General features: G+C 40.8%; 1 protein-coding gene across 1 annotated transcript in view; it reads right to left on the reverse strand.

Moving 5' to 3' along the window:
• Positions 1 to 17155, reverse strand: part of LOC117527519 (myosin phosphatase Rho-interacting protein-like) — a 51599-nt gene extending 34444 nt beyond the window's left edge. The window contains exons 1-7 of the mRNA XM_034189908.1: positions 16344 to 17155; positions 8502 to 8579; positions 8316 to 8381; positions 6405 to 6556; positions 5933 to 6017; positions 5101 to 5236; positions 1348 to 1513 (exon numbers count right to left, since the gene is read on the reverse strand). Coding sequence (XP_034045799.1) covers positions 1348 to 1513; positions 5101 to 5236; positions 5933 to 6017; positions 6405 to 6556; positions 8316 to 8381; positions 8502 to 8579; positions 16344 to 16469 — 809 coding nt within the window. The 5' untranslated portion in view covers positions 16470 to 17155. The remainder of the gene's footprint in view (positions 1 to 1347; positions 1514 to 5100; positions 5237 to 5932; positions 6018 to 6404; positions 6557 to 8315; positions 8382 to 8501; positions 8580 to 16343) is intronic.
• Between the last annotated feature and the right edge of the window lie 155 nt (positions 17156 to 17310).

Genomic DNA, 17310 nt, shown 5'->3' on the forward strand with positions numbered 1-17310 from the left:
TCAAGTCTTACAGAGTATTCTAATGTGTGTGAAATGCCTATGAGACAGTCAGAGACACAACCCTACTGACCATTAAATGGATCAACTCTGAAGACAAGTGAGACGCTAAGTTAGAAGTTAACCACTCTCACCTAACCTGGCTGACTAGAAACCTGGACAACACCACAACTTCAATAAAAGCTGTAAAACAAAAAATTAAACTGGTGTGACAGTAGTAAGGACTGTGACAACCAACGCCGGCCTCCCCGAGTGCATGCAGTACAGTCCATCAAGAGGACTTAGGAGCTGTATGATAACTACTATGCTGTGTCCTCAGAATACTGCTCTCCTAGGGTTTATGACATGACTGGATGGTTAACCTTCAGTAATGGACAAAACCAGTTAAAAAAACAAAAACAAAAAAAACCCTGGTCCACTCCCTAAAGACAGGGGATGTCAGCAGACTTAAATCCTTCACTTCATTATCTTAATATTCACCTCAAAACCAGGTGTGATCTGACCTGTGTGAATCCCTTAATTATCAGATTAATTCTGATTATAAATTAATGTAAGAACTGTTAACATTAAAAATACAGAATGCATTATAGTAGATTAACTGACATTTTCAGACCATATACGAACCTGTAAAAGTTTAACACCATTAATAATGACATATTAAACTTGCATCTTCTGTACATTATATGTTTTTACTGCAGCATCGTGCAGGCGACACATTTTAACAAAAAAGGTAGCTGACTTTCAGCAAATCAAAGGGTCTACTTGCTCCTGAGCGAGATGTGGGTTTTGGGAGCAGCTGCACCCCTGCAGGACCCAGACGGCACTAAGCTGTGAAAACCAAGTTCACTGTGGCTGACAGGCAGGCAGACAGTCAGCAATGAAGTCCTGAGAAACAATGCTGCAGATATCTAATTACCACATCATTTTGGAATTTCAAGCCTTATTTGAGGTAGGGGAGGGACAAGGATTTTGTGTTTTTTGTTTCCGAAAAAGGGAATGGGTAACGAATTCTGATGCATCCTCCTCACATGACCATTTTAGAAGTGGCTGGGTTGCAGAATGTGAGGGTTTCTAGAAAGGGAATTTAAAAATACAGCAGTGGAATCTCTAATGGAACTTTTGATTGGCTGGCTACGGCACGGAAACAGAGAGGCCTTTTGGAGGTCCGTTGTGCTAATTGTTTGCACATTTACTGCTTTCCTCTGACATTAAACAGCTGTTAGTGTTCCAGAAACATGATGTGCAAAACATACAGAAGAAAATACACATTATTCACCAGGCCAACGCTCAGAATAGTTACTGTAACACATTATCCTCAAAACTATCTGAAGAAGCTAATTAACGTCTCACCTCCCGTCATCACTCTGGTTCTTGTAGTTTGATGATGTTTGGATGTTGTTTGGCTCTGGTTCAGCTGGATCGTTCGCAACACCACGCTCAGTGCTTCCACCTGAAGCTGAGTCCAAGTGGCTCAGCAGGTTACTGAAGCTTCCACAGCCGTCCAAGATCAGAGTGTCTGTGGAGATGAGGCATGCACACAGCGACATGGAGACTGGATTCAGAAAGTGAGACAAATCGGGTTCAGATGGGAGTAAAGACAGGTTGGACAGGACGTCCAACAACTGCAACTACTCAGAGTGCTGATCCTGTTGTATCAGCTGTAAATGAAGACTATGGACGTTTAACATCTGTGTGGTCCCCAGCTGTACAACACCTTTTACACTACATGCCTAAATCATTTTATGTTTCTGCCACAAACATGACTCACTAGATATTTGCTTCAACTCTCACCGGTCCATGAAATATTACAACTGGGATCCACCAGAACTTTTTTTTTTTTTAAATACTACGTATTAACATGTGTTTATTTATGCCATTACTGCAGGTATCTGTAATTTGCCTAAATAAGGGCACTATGCAACTGTTTTGAAAAAAGGCAAATATCTGACAAATACACCTCACTTTTGATCATTTTTTTCTTTTTCACACTCTAGCTTTTCCATACAATAATTCAATACTGATCCTGACTCCCTGCAGCTGCTCTGACACAAATAACGTGAATAAAAAACTGCTCTGACAGTTCAGTAGTTATGAAAAACTACTGAACTACTACTGGGATGGGGGGCGATGGGGGAGAAGAGATATCCTAGGATATCTTACCCCTCACCCTGAAAATTATCCCCTCCACCCCTAACAGGCAACATTCCTACAGGGCAGCAGTGATTAACCCAAACCTTGATAAGGCCCAATCAGGACAACCTGTACACTCTATATTTCATGTCTGTTTTATGGTCACAGATGAAGCAGTTTGATTGATGGTAAATGATATTGGTATTCTTTCTGTAGTAAATGATATTGGTATTCTTTCTGTATGTATCTATAGCTATCTACAACAGTAATATTTCCTATTCTGAAGTATCTTTAAATCCCCCATCCAAATATATGGACCTGATTTGGAAATGTGATGGAAAATTTAGTTTTTCCTAAAATATCCACAGTATATGTATAGAACACACATGACCATACCATCTATATTTATAAATCACTTTACTACAACCAAAACAACCTACAACCAAAGCTGACCCAATGTGCTGTACACTAAAACATACAGTTAAAACATATATTTAAACAAGTTAATAAATAAATATAGTGTATGCGCACACACACACAAACAAAATAGTATACAAAGAAACAATGAAAATCAGGGGTCTATAATGTCTGTCACCATTCTCAAATCTCTTTTGTACAAAGTAGTTGGGGTGTCGGGGGGAAAAAAAAAAAAAAAATCGATTCACGTCCGAATCGCGATTCTTAATCGATCCAAAATGTCCAATAATCGATTTTTAAAAAGCATTTTTTAAAACATTTTCTTGCTTACTCGCTGCGTGTACTGTTTGTCAGGCAACGGCTTCCGTACTACAGCGTCCCCGCGAGGGGGGTGGTCTGGCGTGCTTCAAACAATCGTGAGCTGCAGAGTTCAGTGGCTGTAGCTTAGCATGGCGGACAAAGAGCTAATTCAGCCAGCACCGTCTTTGCTGAAGGCAAATGTTTGGGCGCATTTTGGATTTTATCATTTGCTGCGTAAGAAGGAGCTTGATATGACTTATGCAGTGTGCAAAATCTGAAAAATGAACGTCAAGTACTTCGGAAACACTTCAACTCCGCAAGCCCACATGCTACGCTATGACCCGGAGCTAAAAGGAGCGGAGCAGCAGTATCTGCCGACTACTGACCAGCGCTTCGCTAAACTGCCAGCCAACTCCGAACGCGCAAAGCAGATAAGTAAATTTATATCTAGAATCACTTGATTAACCTTGTAAAGCTGCATTTTCTTAAACATAAACATTTTTAAGTAATATAACTATTTCTCAGAGCTCTTTGAATCGAAAATCGATTCTGAATCGAATTGTCACCCCAAGAATCGGAATCGAATTGAATCGTGAGTTGTTGAACGATTCATATCCCTACAAACTAGGTCATAAATATAAAGAGTGGAAGATAAATCAACAGAATAATATCAATGTAGCATGAAATTGACAAATCTGATTATTTGAAACTGTGTGATTCTCACTGGACAAGCAGCTCGACAGGGGAAAGAATGAATAAACATGTGTTCAAATATTTTTATCCACTAAATATTACAGCAAAGTGGTTTTAAGTTTTAGTAACAAAGAATGAGTCAAAATTTAGAGGCCCAACTGGTGTTGAACTACACGGGAAGTGAGCCCACAATAAGTGAAGATCAAATGTATTCAAAAGAACGACGTCCCTGGAACAGACCCTTTTCTACCCTGCAAAAATTACTTTACTTTTTATTATACTGACAGTATGATCATAAGCAAACAACACATTTATGTTACTTTTTCAAAACCCTGTATGATAGCAATAATTTGCTGTAATGAACATTTTACTTAGAAAGTTTTATCCATTTGTAATCATATACAGCAGGATATACTACAGTATATCCTGCTAGTACTAATGTAATCATAAAATTTTATTAATTTGGTGTATTACACAACACGTTTTACTGTAATCTGAAGTTTGACCTAATTTAGATGACATTTGACCTCAAGCAAAACCCTGAAGGTCAAGGTCAATCACTTATCCCATATAATGGGCAAGGCCTATGACTACGTTCATGGCCAATTTGTAGGCAAAATTTTAAAAATTGCGACCAGGAAAGTTGTTTAGTTGAAGTTATCCAGGGGGAGAAGAAGAACTGGCTCTTTAATTTGGAGCTTTTCTGCATTGTTGCAGTGTAGTTTGTATTATTGGCATTTATTCTTTTAATATTACAGTTTATTTAATTTGGAGCTTTTCTGCATTGTTGCAGTGTAGTTTGTATTATTGGCATTTATTCTTTTAATATTACAGTTTATTTTGTCTAGTTCTTCAATTCCTGTAAAAAAAAACAATATCAAATAGTCATTACACTTATTATTATTAATAATAAATGTGCGATTTTCTAGTGAATAAGTCACACCGGAGTATGTTGCAGAAAATCCCAAACTAGTAAAATATCCACGACTTATACACCAGAAAATACGGTACGCGAAATTGAAGACAACTGTAGAGATGACAATTACATAAAATTCCAGCTGAATAAGTACAACAGTTCAGGAAATATAATTAAATTTAACCCCGGGATTTATTTGGAACCAGGTGTGCTGTTAGGGTTCATGATTAGTTGATTATTTGTGCCTAATGAAGTGGCCATGTGAGGGGTCGGCGTCCACTCTGTGACACTGCCTGGCTCCAGCAAGGAAAACTAGGCATCTTGTACTAATCACAACTCTGAGTAGGATATGTTCATAAATGTTTTTACTGGATCATATCTGATGTTTGATAATACTGGGATGTAAAACTGCACATCATCTCACAGCACGTTATTCTGTGTTTATGTGAATTAGCTTCCTGCTAAAAGCACCGCAGCCCCTTCAGTCAATATGCTGGGTTCAAAGGTTAAATTCAACATATAAATAAATAAAGAGTAAAGTTTTACAATGTCTCAACATCTGTGTGAGAGGACAGGAAATGACTGAGGAGCTGATAAACACAAAAGCTTGTTGTCGTGTGTGTGTGTGTGTGTGTGTGCGCGCGCACCTGCAGGGGTTTGTGTTAGACCAGTGGGATCAGCGTCTGCCATAGTCCACACAGGGGTCATATCCAGCCCTCCGTTTTGCCGTTCTTCCTGCCACACGTTGCACTCTGCTGCAGCCACCTTTGCTGGTGTGGGTTCCTGATGTGTCATTAGAAACACAAAAAGATATATATGACAATATGAACGCACATCTGAGGTCTTATTAAAGGTCTTCACGAGGGCACTAGGACCCTGCGATATGTCAACACGGCCTCATAAAATACGTGTGCAATAAATAAATAAATCCTACTTTACACATAGCTTGCTGAACAAGTGGCAGGATGTCCCACTATGCAGACACTCCAATTTAAACAAATATATAACAGAATGACTGCAAATTATCTTCAGCTATGTCAACACGGTCCAAAATAGGAGGTTGACTTGTCGTCACCTCAATCTGTCAGAACCCAGAGTGTCAGAGCTGAATATGCAGCAGTTCTTTGGGAGTAACTGACTGATTCCATCATGTCTGTGCTAATCGTAGGGAACAAGAACCAGAGACTGTCTGACATATTCTGCACTGGACTGGTTCTTAAAACTGATACAGGCTATACATCAACTAAGAAAAAAATAAAACACACACACACACACACAAACCACCAAATATTCCTTTTTTCTCTCTGATTAAAGCATTAAAATTTGTGGATATAAAACACGTGTCACCCTTGTTCCATGCTCAGGAGAAAAAAAAAAAAAAAAAAAAAAATCTGCCAATTAGATTGTTCACATCAACATGTGGAGTTTTTTTAAAGATATATTGTCATGGACAACTTCATTTAATATTTGTGATGTCACCTGGGTCAAAACGGGCTCCACCTTGCGCTTTTTCTTTGGATTGTGCTTGTAAGCTTGTGGAAAGACTGCAAGCTGTTCATTCCACCTGGCAAACAAACACAAACAGCAAAAAACATCAGACCAGGTGGATAATTACTGGATTTTATATTATAATAATAAAAAAAATCAAATAAAACACACAGAACACTCAGTCTGATGATCGCTTAGTGCATGAAACTCAAATGTTATATATGTGTGTGTATATAACTAGAAAAGTACAAGTTGAAAACAGAGCATTAACACAGTGAACTACAGAAACAATATCTGCGGTTCTACCAGATGTAAGATAGTCAAAGCCCTTCAGTGAAGACAGTGCATGCTGGCTGCTGGTTGGACTCTGTTGGGTTGTGCTTGACCTCTGCCCTCTGTTTTTGATAGCGGTGCAGGAAAATCTGCTCGTCATAGTAATCAACATCCAGCCGTGGGCACTGACCCGCTGATGATCTCTTTATTGTCTCCTCTGATGAATATTTCCTGGTCCAGTGTGACGATGCACAGTGCATTTCTCTGTCCTGTTCTGGGCTCAGCGTCTGTGATCTCGGTGCACAGGTTCATGCTCACTGTCCCCTGTGGCAGAGTGGTCGGCTGGAGGAGCATTTGCACACAAACAGAGCGTGGCTGAGGTTAGAGAAGTCATTATGGAATCTTACTGACTGACACTGCATACAAGGAATAATTAAGCACGCAGTAATTTGCGGTGTGAAGTGTGCGGCGAACACGATGAATGAGAGAGATCTGAGGGGATCGTGTGCATCAGAGGGCAAGCTAAGGCCAAATCCTCAAATCCTCTGCTGTGGTTCTTTACACAACAACATCTGGCCGAAAGATGCCTGCTCAAACCCCAAATACAAAACAGAGCCTATACTGGTAACCTAAGTACACTCTAGTGCATCTGGAAAGTATTCACAGGGTTTCATTTGTCCTCTTTTTATGTTACAGCCTTATTCCAAAATGGAGTAAACCCCCCCCCCCCCCTTCAAAATTCTACTCATAACACCCCATAATGACAACCTTAAAAAGGTTGTGTTTTATATATATATATATGATGCCACAAGTTTGGTGCTATCTCTCCAGAGATGTTCAGTCAGATTCAGGTCTGGGCTCTGGCTGGGCCACTCAAGGACATTCACAGAGTTGTCCTGAAGCCACTCCTTTGATATCTTGGGTGTGTGTTTAGGGTCATTGTCCTGCTGAAAGATGAACCGTCGCTCCAGTCTGAGGTCGAGAGCAATCTGGAGCAGGTTTTCATCCAGGATGTCTCTGTACATTGCTGCATTCATCTTTCCCTCAATCCTTACTAGTCTCCCAGTTCCTGCTGTGAAAAACATCCCCACAGCATGATGCTGCCACTACCATGCTTCACTGTAGGGATGGTGCCTGGTTTCCTTCAAACATGTCTTGTCTGATCAGACCAGAGAATTTTGTTTCTCCTGGTCTGAGAGTCGTTCGGGTCCCTTTTGTAAAACTCCAGGTGGGCTGCCATGTGCCTTTACTAAGGAGTGGCTTCTGTCTGGACACTCTACCATGCAAGCCTGATTGGTGGATTGCTGCAGAAATGGCTGTCCTTCTGTAAGGTTCTCCTCTACTCACAGAGGAATGCTGGAGCTCTGACAGAGTGACCATTGGGTTATTGGTCTCCTCCCTGACTAAGGTCCTTCTCCCCCGATCCCCCGAGTCCTGGTGGATCTGAACTTCCTCCATTTACAGATGATGGAGGCCACTGTGCTCACTGGGACCTTCAAAGCAGCAGAAATGTTTCTGTCCCCTTCCCCAGATTTGTGCCTCCAGACAATCCTGTCTCAGAGGTCTACAGACAATTCCTTTGACTTCATGCTTGGTTTGTGGTCTGACTGTCAACTGTGGGACCTTATATGTAGACAGGTGTGTGTCTTTCCAAATCATGTCCAATCAACTGAATTTACCCAAGGTGGACTCCAGTTAAGCTGCAGAAACATCTCAAGGATGATCAGTGGAAACAGGAGCCACTTGAGGCATGAGGAATGCTGGATGATCCCTGCCTGTGGCATAAGTAAGGATCAGTGGAAACAGGAGGCACCTGAGCTCAATTTTGAGCTTCATGGCAAAGACTGTGAATACTTACAGTATGTACGTGTGATTTCTTAGTTTTTTTTTTTTTTTTTCATTTTTAGTAAATTTGCAAAAATCTCAAAAACCTTTTTCACATTGTCATTATGGGGTGATGTGTGTAGAATTTTGAGGGGAAAAAATTAATTTCTTCCATTTTGGAATAAGGCTGTAACATGCGCTGTGAATACTTTCCAGACACACTGTATGTATGATTGTAAATTAGCACTGGATTATACATCCAGTCACACTTTCTTACCAGTTCATCAAGAGAATAGCTCAGGCCACCATCTTCAAAGAGGATAAAGAAACGCCGCTGCCATTTCTGCCACAGAGACACAGGAAACTAGATCACTACTGTGTTATTTCAAGTTGAAGTTGATGTGAAATCATCAACAGCTCCACACTGGTGCAGGTATTCGAGATCACTGTCTCTGTGTCCTACCCTTGACCTCTGCATCGGGTTGCTAAAATCGGTCCCCTCGGGAGCCAAGCACAGCCAGCCTCCATAGATGGGTTTGGCCTATCAGTCAGAGGAGAAAGGAGTTTAAGGAGTTAAAGCATGCAGCTCCTGAGGCAGAGCGGCACAGCAACACGTGCACCAGAGCTTAACACTATAAAATCTGCACAGCAGTGTTTACCAAAGGCTGAGGATTTATTCATGGAGGTCAGCTGAGTGCCGAAATTCAGGCCTACACAGCTGGTGGCAAACAACACCAAATTTACAATCTATAATTCTCACATTCATCATTTCACACCTTAACCCAGCCATCTGAAAGTAAGGACGCGTTTAAACAACAACAAAAAAAATTTAAGAACAGCCAAATATGACTATTTACAAAAGCCCAAACCACTCCAAACTGAACCACGTTCAAATTATCTCGTGAAATTAAAAACAGACAGTAAGTTTTCCTTTCCATAAGAAACTGGAGTGTTTGTTATTTTCTTGGTTTCATCAATTACTTGATTCATTATTAGTCATGTTGGTCAATCAATTGATTCATTAAGAAATTAAGTGTCAGCAATGAATAAATTAAAGTTTTTTGTTTATGGTCTGTGTGTGGAAGAAGGCGTGGCTAAACGCCATCTGGGAGAACACAACAAATGTAGGGATGGGCCGATCCGATACCGGATCGGTATCGGGTTCCGATACTGACATAATTCACGTATCGGAAAATAGCGATCCAACCCGCGATATTTTCCGACACCGGAGAAGAGCCGCTGTGAATCCTCTCAACTGCTACTGGTTGCTCTCTGCTTGTTTGCTGCCGAGCGGGAGGAGGTGGGAGGTTTTTGAAGCAAGGCTGTTTGAGAGAGCTCTCTTCCACAGTGTTCTAGCTGTGGTCAGTGGAAAATTTCTGCCCAGCTCTTGGGTTCAAATTGTCTGTTCGTCAAGCAAGGACTTTCCGAAAAATTAACTTAATTGCTGCTGAAAATGTGTGCTAAAAAGTTAGCTGCTTCACTGTCCCGAAGCTGTAAAATGCTATGAAAAGCAGCTCAGCGTGCAGCCGAGGAGGAGCTGAACAGAGATTCTGTCCTCTGAAAGAGAATAAAGTCTCCATTAAAAACCTGTGCGTGAGCATCGCTGATGATACACTAATTTTACAGTTGAAAGGCTTGGTGTTTCCAAAAAGTTTGACGTTTGCGCAACATGAAAACAGTGAGAAAGAAAGAAAAAGACAGACAGAGGGAGAGAGAGAGAGAGAGAAAGCTTCATTTTTAATTTTTACTCTGTAACACTTGCTTTGACAATGTAAACATAAGTCTCTCATATCAATAAAGCTCCACCGAACTTGAAAATTGAGAAGGAGAGACAGACAGAGTGTGCTATCATTTCTCTTTAAGCCTATAAAAATAAGGCTATAAAAGTCTATTAAAAAAATAAAAGTACTTAATTCTTTCACCAAAACATCAAATCTAGGCTTGCATCTTAGATACACCTTCTGGTAAATTGCAGCTCAACTTTCAGGTCTCCTTTTTTAAGAAAATCCTCATAAAATCAACAATAATGATAATAATAATATTAAAGCAAACAGAGCTCTGGTATCAGATTGGAAAAGTATCGTATCGGCAGATATCTAAAATCAGGTATCGGGATCAGATTGGTCATCTGTGGGGAGCTCGGAGTAGAGTCACTGCTCTTTCGTGTTGAAAGGAGCCAGCTGAGGTGGTTTGGGCATCTGGTAAGGATGCCCCCTGGGTGCCTCCCAGGGGCACATCCATCTGGGAGGAGACCCTGAGGAAGACCCAGGACGAGGTGGAGAGATTATATCTCCACACTGGCCTGGGAATGCAATGGGATCCCACAGTCAAGAGGTGGTTAATGTGGCCTGGGAAAGGGAAGTCTGGGGTCCTCTACTGGAGCTGTTGCCCCCGCGACCCAAACCCGGATAACGGATAGCGGTTGAAAATGAGAGTGATGAGTGGGGATCGGATCAGAAGTGAAAAACTGTGGATCAGTGCATCCCGAAACATATGGTGTTCACCAGGTCAGGTCAGGAAGCAGGCATGACACCAGCCAGGGATCCACGGTGGAGTCAACAGATTAAACCTCAACTCCAGTCTCCCAGGTGCCTCCTGCAAACTGTAGCTGAAACATCAGATCTTTTTAAGAACATCCTTCTCTGCAGTGAGAATTTTACGTAATCAAGATGAAAGTATGACTCTATCCCGTCATGTTGTCATGAAAACAGTTTTAAAGCAAAAGGGAAGTCCAAACCCATATGAGCATGCTGTACCTAATAAAATGGCCGATGAGTGTAAAGTTAAGAGGTGTTTGAGTCCCTTTGGTGGTCACATGACATCGTAAGGAAAGCTCCTGCCCACCGTGCCAGACTGTGCTCTGGTGAGACACCGGCAGGTTCGGCACAGCAGTTACACTGAGGACAACAGAAGCTACTTTCCATTTAAGGAAACCTCAGAAACAGATTGTTTTCTGAAGATGAAGTATGCATAACCTCACTGCCTGTGTGCTATTTTTGGCTCCTGCTTTTTAAGACACCTTTTAACCTACATTAGTTTGGTGCGTGTCTGCACACAGAAGAAAGTAGGAGTGTCCATGGGAATTATGCATTTAAAAAGTACAATCATTTATGAGTCCTCTGTCAGTATGGGGGTAAAACTGTGGACTCATATTTTAAGAGTCGTACCTGCGTATGAGCAGGTAATGTCTGCACGTTGAGCAACACAGCTAAAATTACAGGGCTTACTGAAAAGAACATAATTTAACAATGTGAGACATGAAGGAAGCTGCAGTGATGTTCTCTTGACATCATCTAGACCAGGGGTGGCCAAGTTCGGTCCTTGAGAGCCACATTCCTGACACTCTTAGTTGTCTCCCTGCTCCAGCACACCTGAATCCAATGAAAGGCTCATTAAAAGTCTGTTAACGAGTCTTTCATTGGATTCAGGTGTGTTGGAGCAGGGAGACAGCTAAGAGTGTCAGGAATGTGGCTCTCAAGGACCGAACTTGGCAACCCCTGATCTAGACAAAACAAACAGTTAAAAAAAAAAAAAAAACTTTTCAAACAACCAACAAAAATTATTTTACATTTCCCTTCTTACAGTGTATATTTCTTTTTATTACATTATTACATTTTTATTATTGCTTGTTATATTCTATTGTTCTTACCAGCATGTTTATTTTATGTTATTTCATTTTTTCCCCCCCACTTATATTTAGATATTTTATACTTAGTTATTTTTATATGTATATATTTGGGCATCCAGTGTGGGCAGCAAAGTAAGAATTTCATTGCACAGGGAAACATGTTTCTTTACTGTGCATATGACAATAAAAGCTTTGAATCTTGAAAAAAAGCACCAATGGAGTGTTGTGGTGATTCTAGTGTTCCTCAGTTACAAATACACTGCATTAGATTCGAGTAGATAGAACTTTATGAATCCTTTAGGAAAACTCCCTCAGGGAAATGCAGGGAGTTTCCAGAATCATTGTATAGCAGCACACAGGGTAAGAAGCACACAAAGTATCAAAACTGAAAGTAAAAAAGAAAAATAAAATAATGATATGAATAAAATTAATAATATAAAATAAAAAATGAATAATACAGCTAAGTGGTTAGCCAAGCGACAGTTTCATCAACGACTGAGAAACAATGACAATAAAAAAGACAAAATATGACATATTTCAGCTTCTGACATGATAATTTTGTCCTGTAGCCTACAAACTAAAAATACATTTAAAAAATGTATGTTTGGATTCAGTCTGTGTAGAAACAACTTGTACACTAAGAATTTGTGAATTAAAAAAAAAACAAAACAAAAAAACTTTAAATTGTTAATGAACCAGATACTGTTTCTTACCAAGTTTAATGCAACCACAAAATAAAAGTGGATTTAATCTGATTTTATTTTAGGCCGAGATGGCTACGGAAAGCAACACTCTCCGAAGGCAGTGTTGCCGACCGAATGGTCCCCCCCCCCCCTAAAAATTGGTCCGCCCTGCCTTCACTGCGCATGCGTCATTTCTGTGCGTCAGCTACAATCCACAGTTTATCACCTCGTTTCTGCTTCAAACTGCACTCCAGTCATCATCTATCTCAGCGAAAGCTATCTGAAGCTTTTGTACAACAATCATTTCCACATCAATTCAGCATTATTTCATAAAAAACAATGGAGGAAGTGATCAGAGTGCACGAGCTGCTAGCTGCTGCGTTCACTGTGCCTCTGTCATTTCAAAGCGTCAGTAGCGATTCAAGTATTATCACCTCATTTCTGCTTAATACGGCCTCGTTTCTGCTTAAAACTGACTTTAGAATGATTTAAGAGGTTTTACTTTGTCATCTGATGGTTAATAATCACATTAATCCTTTTGATCGCTTTGAGTGTAGAGTCAGACTCAGACGAGCTGCTGTGGTCCCAAATGATGGGACCAATTTTTAGGGGGACCATTCGGTCTGCAACACCAGTAATCAATTCACCCTAAATATTGAGGTTTCAAATCCCGCAAAATCTCACTCTAATATATATATATATATATATATATATATATATATATATATATATATACACACACACACACACACACACACACACACACACACACACACACACACACACACACACACACACACACACAAGGGCTGTCCATAAAGTATAGGTCCTTTTTATTTTTTTCAAAAACTATATGGATTTCATTCATATGTTTTTACGTTAGACATGCTTGAACCCTCGTGCACATGCGTGAGTTTTTTCACGCCTGTCGGTGACGTCATTCGCCTGTGAGCACTCCTTGTGGGAGGAGTCGTCCAGCCCCTCGTCGCAATTCCTTTGTCTGAGAAGTTGCTGAGAGACTGGCGCTTTGTTTGATCAAAATTTTTTCTAAACCTGTGAGACACATCGAAGTGGACACGGTTCGAAAAATTAAGCTGGTTTTCGGTGAAAATTTTAACGGCTGATGAGAGATTTTGAGGTGATACTGTCGCTTTAAGGACTTCCCACGGAGCGAGACGTCATGCAGCACTCCCAGGCGCCGTCGTCAGCCTGTTTCAAGCTGAAAACCTCCACATTTCAGGCTCTATTGATCCAGGACGTCGTGAGAGAACAGAGAAGTTTCAGAAGAAGTCAGTTTCAGCATTTTATCCGGATATTCCACTGTTAAAGGAGATTTTTTTAATGAAAGACGTGCGGGCGGATTGCAGCGTCGGCTCGCAGCCACCGCGACGCTCCGCCACAGGAAAAACACCTCCGTTGGAAGCCTTAAGGACAAGTTGGAACATGTCCAGCTGTTAAACAATTTCTCATATACTCACTCCACCGAAAACCATCAAAAGCCGCCTGGATTTTACAAATGGTTATCAACACGGAGGTGTTTTTCCTGTGCCGCCGCACCACGCCGGCTGCGTCCCGACGTGCGGACCCATCTGCACGTCTTTCATTAAAAAAATCTCCTTTAACAGTGGAATATCCAGATAAAATGCTGAAAGCGACTTCTTCTGAAACTTCTCTGTTCTCTCACGACGTCCTGGATCAATAGAGCCTGAAATGTGGAGGTTTTCAGCTTGAAACAGGCTGACGACGGCGCCTGGGAGTGCTGCACGACGTCTCGCTCCGTGGGAAGTCCTTAAAGCAACAGTATCACCTCAAAATCTCTCATCAGCCGTTAAAATTTTCACCGAAAACCAGCTTAATTTTTCGAACCGTGTTCACTTCGATATGTCTCACATGTTTAGAAAAAATTTTGATCAAACAAAGCGCCAGTCTCTCAGCAACTTCTGAGACAAAGGAATTCCGACGAGGGGCTGGACGACTCCTCCCACAAGGAGTGCTCACCGACAGGTGCGGAAAAACTCACGCATGCGCACGAGGGTTCAAGCATGTCTGACGTAAAAACATATGAATGAAATCCATATAGTTTTTGAAAAAAAATAAAAAGGACCTACTCAACAAAAATATAAACGCAACACTTTTGGTTTTGCTCCCATTTTGTATGAGATGAACTCAAAGATCTAAAACTTTTTCCACATACACAATATCACCATTTCCCTCAAATATTGTTCACAAACCAGTCTAAATCTGTGATAGTGAGCACTTCTCCTTTGCTGAGATAATCCATCCCACCTCACAGGTGTGCCATATCAAGATGCTGATTAGACACCATGATTAGTGCACAGGTGTGCCTTAGACTGTCCACAATAAAAGGCCACTCTGAAAGGTGCAGTTTTGTTTTATTGGGGGGGGGATACCAGTCAGTATCTGGTGTGACCACCATTTGCCTCATGCAGTGCAACACATCTCCTTCGCATCATCCGTGAAGAGAACATCTCTCCAACGTGCCAAACGGCAGCGAATGTGAGCATTTGCCCACTCAAATCGGTTACGACGACGAACTGGAGTCAGGTCGAGACCCCGTTGAGGACGACGAGCATGCAGATGAGCTTCCCTGAGACGGTTTCTGACAGTTTGTGCAGAAATTCTTTGGTTATGCAAACTGATTGTTTCAGCAGCTGTCCGAGTGGCTGGTCTCAGACGATCTTGGAGGTGAACATGCTGGATGTGGAGGTCCTGGGCTGGTGTGGTTACACGTGGTCTGCGGTTGTGAGGCTGGTTGGATGTACTGCCAAATTCTCTGAAACGCCTTTGGAGACGGCTTATGGTAGAGAAATGAACATTCAATACACGAGCAACAGCTCTGGTTGATATTCCTGCTGTCAGCATGCCAATTGCACGCTCCCTCAAATCTTGCGACATCTGTGGCATTGTGCTGTGTGATAAAACTGCACCTTTCAGAGTGGCCTTTTATTGTGGACAGTCTAAGGCACACCTGTGCACTAATCATGGTGTCTAATCAGCATCTTGATATGGCACACCTGTGAGGTGGGATGGATTATCTCAGCAAAGGAGAAGTGCTCACTATCACAGATTTAGACTGGTTTGTGAACAATATTTGAGGGAAATGGTGATATTGTGTATGTGGAAAAAGTTTTAGATCTTTGAGTTCATCTCATACAAAATGGGAGCAAAACCAAAAGTGTTGCGTTTATATTTTTGTTAAGTATATATATATACATACACATATATAATTATTATAATGGTTTAACGGTGAGTCTCCATAGCTGTTAAACCATTATAATAATTTATATACATATATAAATTATTATAATGGTTTAATGGCTACAGTGAGTCTCTGTAGCTGTTACGTCCTTTATTTTAACTACACTAAACTAAGGGCCAGTGGTTTTTGGCATCTTTTTTTCCTACGCATAAATGTGTGTAGAGCCTTTGTAAATATTTAAAATCTGAAATAATAACAGTTCATTTAAATAAAAATAAAATTCTGCTGAAAATGTTTAAAGCAGCTTAAACAAAACCACCCTATTTTAACTTTAAAATTAAATTTAAAAAATTAAAAACTTCAGTTAAAAAAAAAAAAAAAAAAAAAAAAGCTAATTGTTAAATTGGGCCATTTAAACAGTTTCACACCAGTTTAAAACTGATAAAAGCATTTTAAGACACTTTAAATTGTTTTAACCAAAGATCATCCGTTTGTTAACTGCAGTTTTAATAACCAAATCTTACATAAACTGTTTTTAAACTTAATAAAGTGAGATAAACTGGTTTTAACCGGTTGTCAGCGACTGAATAAATTATTTCGAACAGTTTTTGTGAAAGAAATCATTAGACGTCGTCTCCTTCAGTTTTTTCTTGCTTAATCTGACATTTAATCGACAAACGTTGATGTGCTGCACTCAGAAATAAAAGTTTTATTATTCTGGAGGTAATTAGGAGTTTGTGCCGCACACTTTGGGGTAAATGTAATTTTTCTTACCTGCTCGTTCTTTCCGTCCTTCATAAGATGAAGCTCGCGGGATTTGAAGCAGTTTTGGCATTTACTTTTATTGAAAAGATTGGCTTGGAATTTATCGCAGGGACTGGAGGTCTTTTCGCCCGACATGTTTCGGTGAAAGAGCCGCACTCGGATTCGCACTCAGTCCCGGTTCGTCCGCGCAGAACGAAGCGACTCGACCGTCTGTCAAACTCTCATCTCTGTTGACTGCTGTCGTCATGGTTCTCATGTTCCGCGCCTTCAAAATAAAACACCGATAGCCCTACAGCTCCAAGACGGGCCGGGCTAGATGAGGCTTACGCTTTTATATTGAAGGAATTTCAACACCAGAATAAAACAAAATGTTTCCTAATATAAAAAAAAATACTTTCATGTAAACCACACAATTAATACGTAATAGTATCTTGTGACGTGTTTCAGTAAAACGGCAACAAACAAATTATACTCTGAGAGATTAACTGCTGTCTGCACTGGCGTGTTACTGCCCTCTACTGGCCAATTATAGCGTTACGATATAAAAGCACAGGGACGATATACTTGTTGACCTTTGACCCTGACATAAAGAAATAAGGAATAAACTTTGCATGGAAAACAGAGGTCACTGGAAAGCAAAGCTCACATCGTCACCTCCCATCATGCAAAATGCCATCAGTGCATTTCTACAAATTCAATCAATAATTCCTTTTTCATTGATGTATCAAATATCATCCATCCATTTTCTAAACCCACTTACTCCAATTATAGGTCACGGGGGAAGCTGGACTGGAGCAAATCCCAGCAGTCATAGGGAGGGAGGCGGGGTTCACCCTGGACAGGACACCAGTCTGTCACAGGGACACAAACAGACAAACAACACATTCCCAAATTTCCAGTTCACCTAACCTGTGGGAGGAAGGGGGAGCACCCGGAGGGAACCCACACAAACACGGGAGAACATGCAAACTCCTCA

This window comes from Thalassophryne amazonica, chromosome 16 (assembly GCF_902500255.1).
Source record: "Thalassophryne amazonica chromosome 16, fThaAma1.1, whole genome shotgun sequence".
NCBI classification, from domain to species: domain Eukaryota; kingdom Metazoa; phylum Chordata; class Actinopteri; order Batrachoidiformes; family Batrachoididae; genus Thalassophryne; species Thalassophryne amazonica.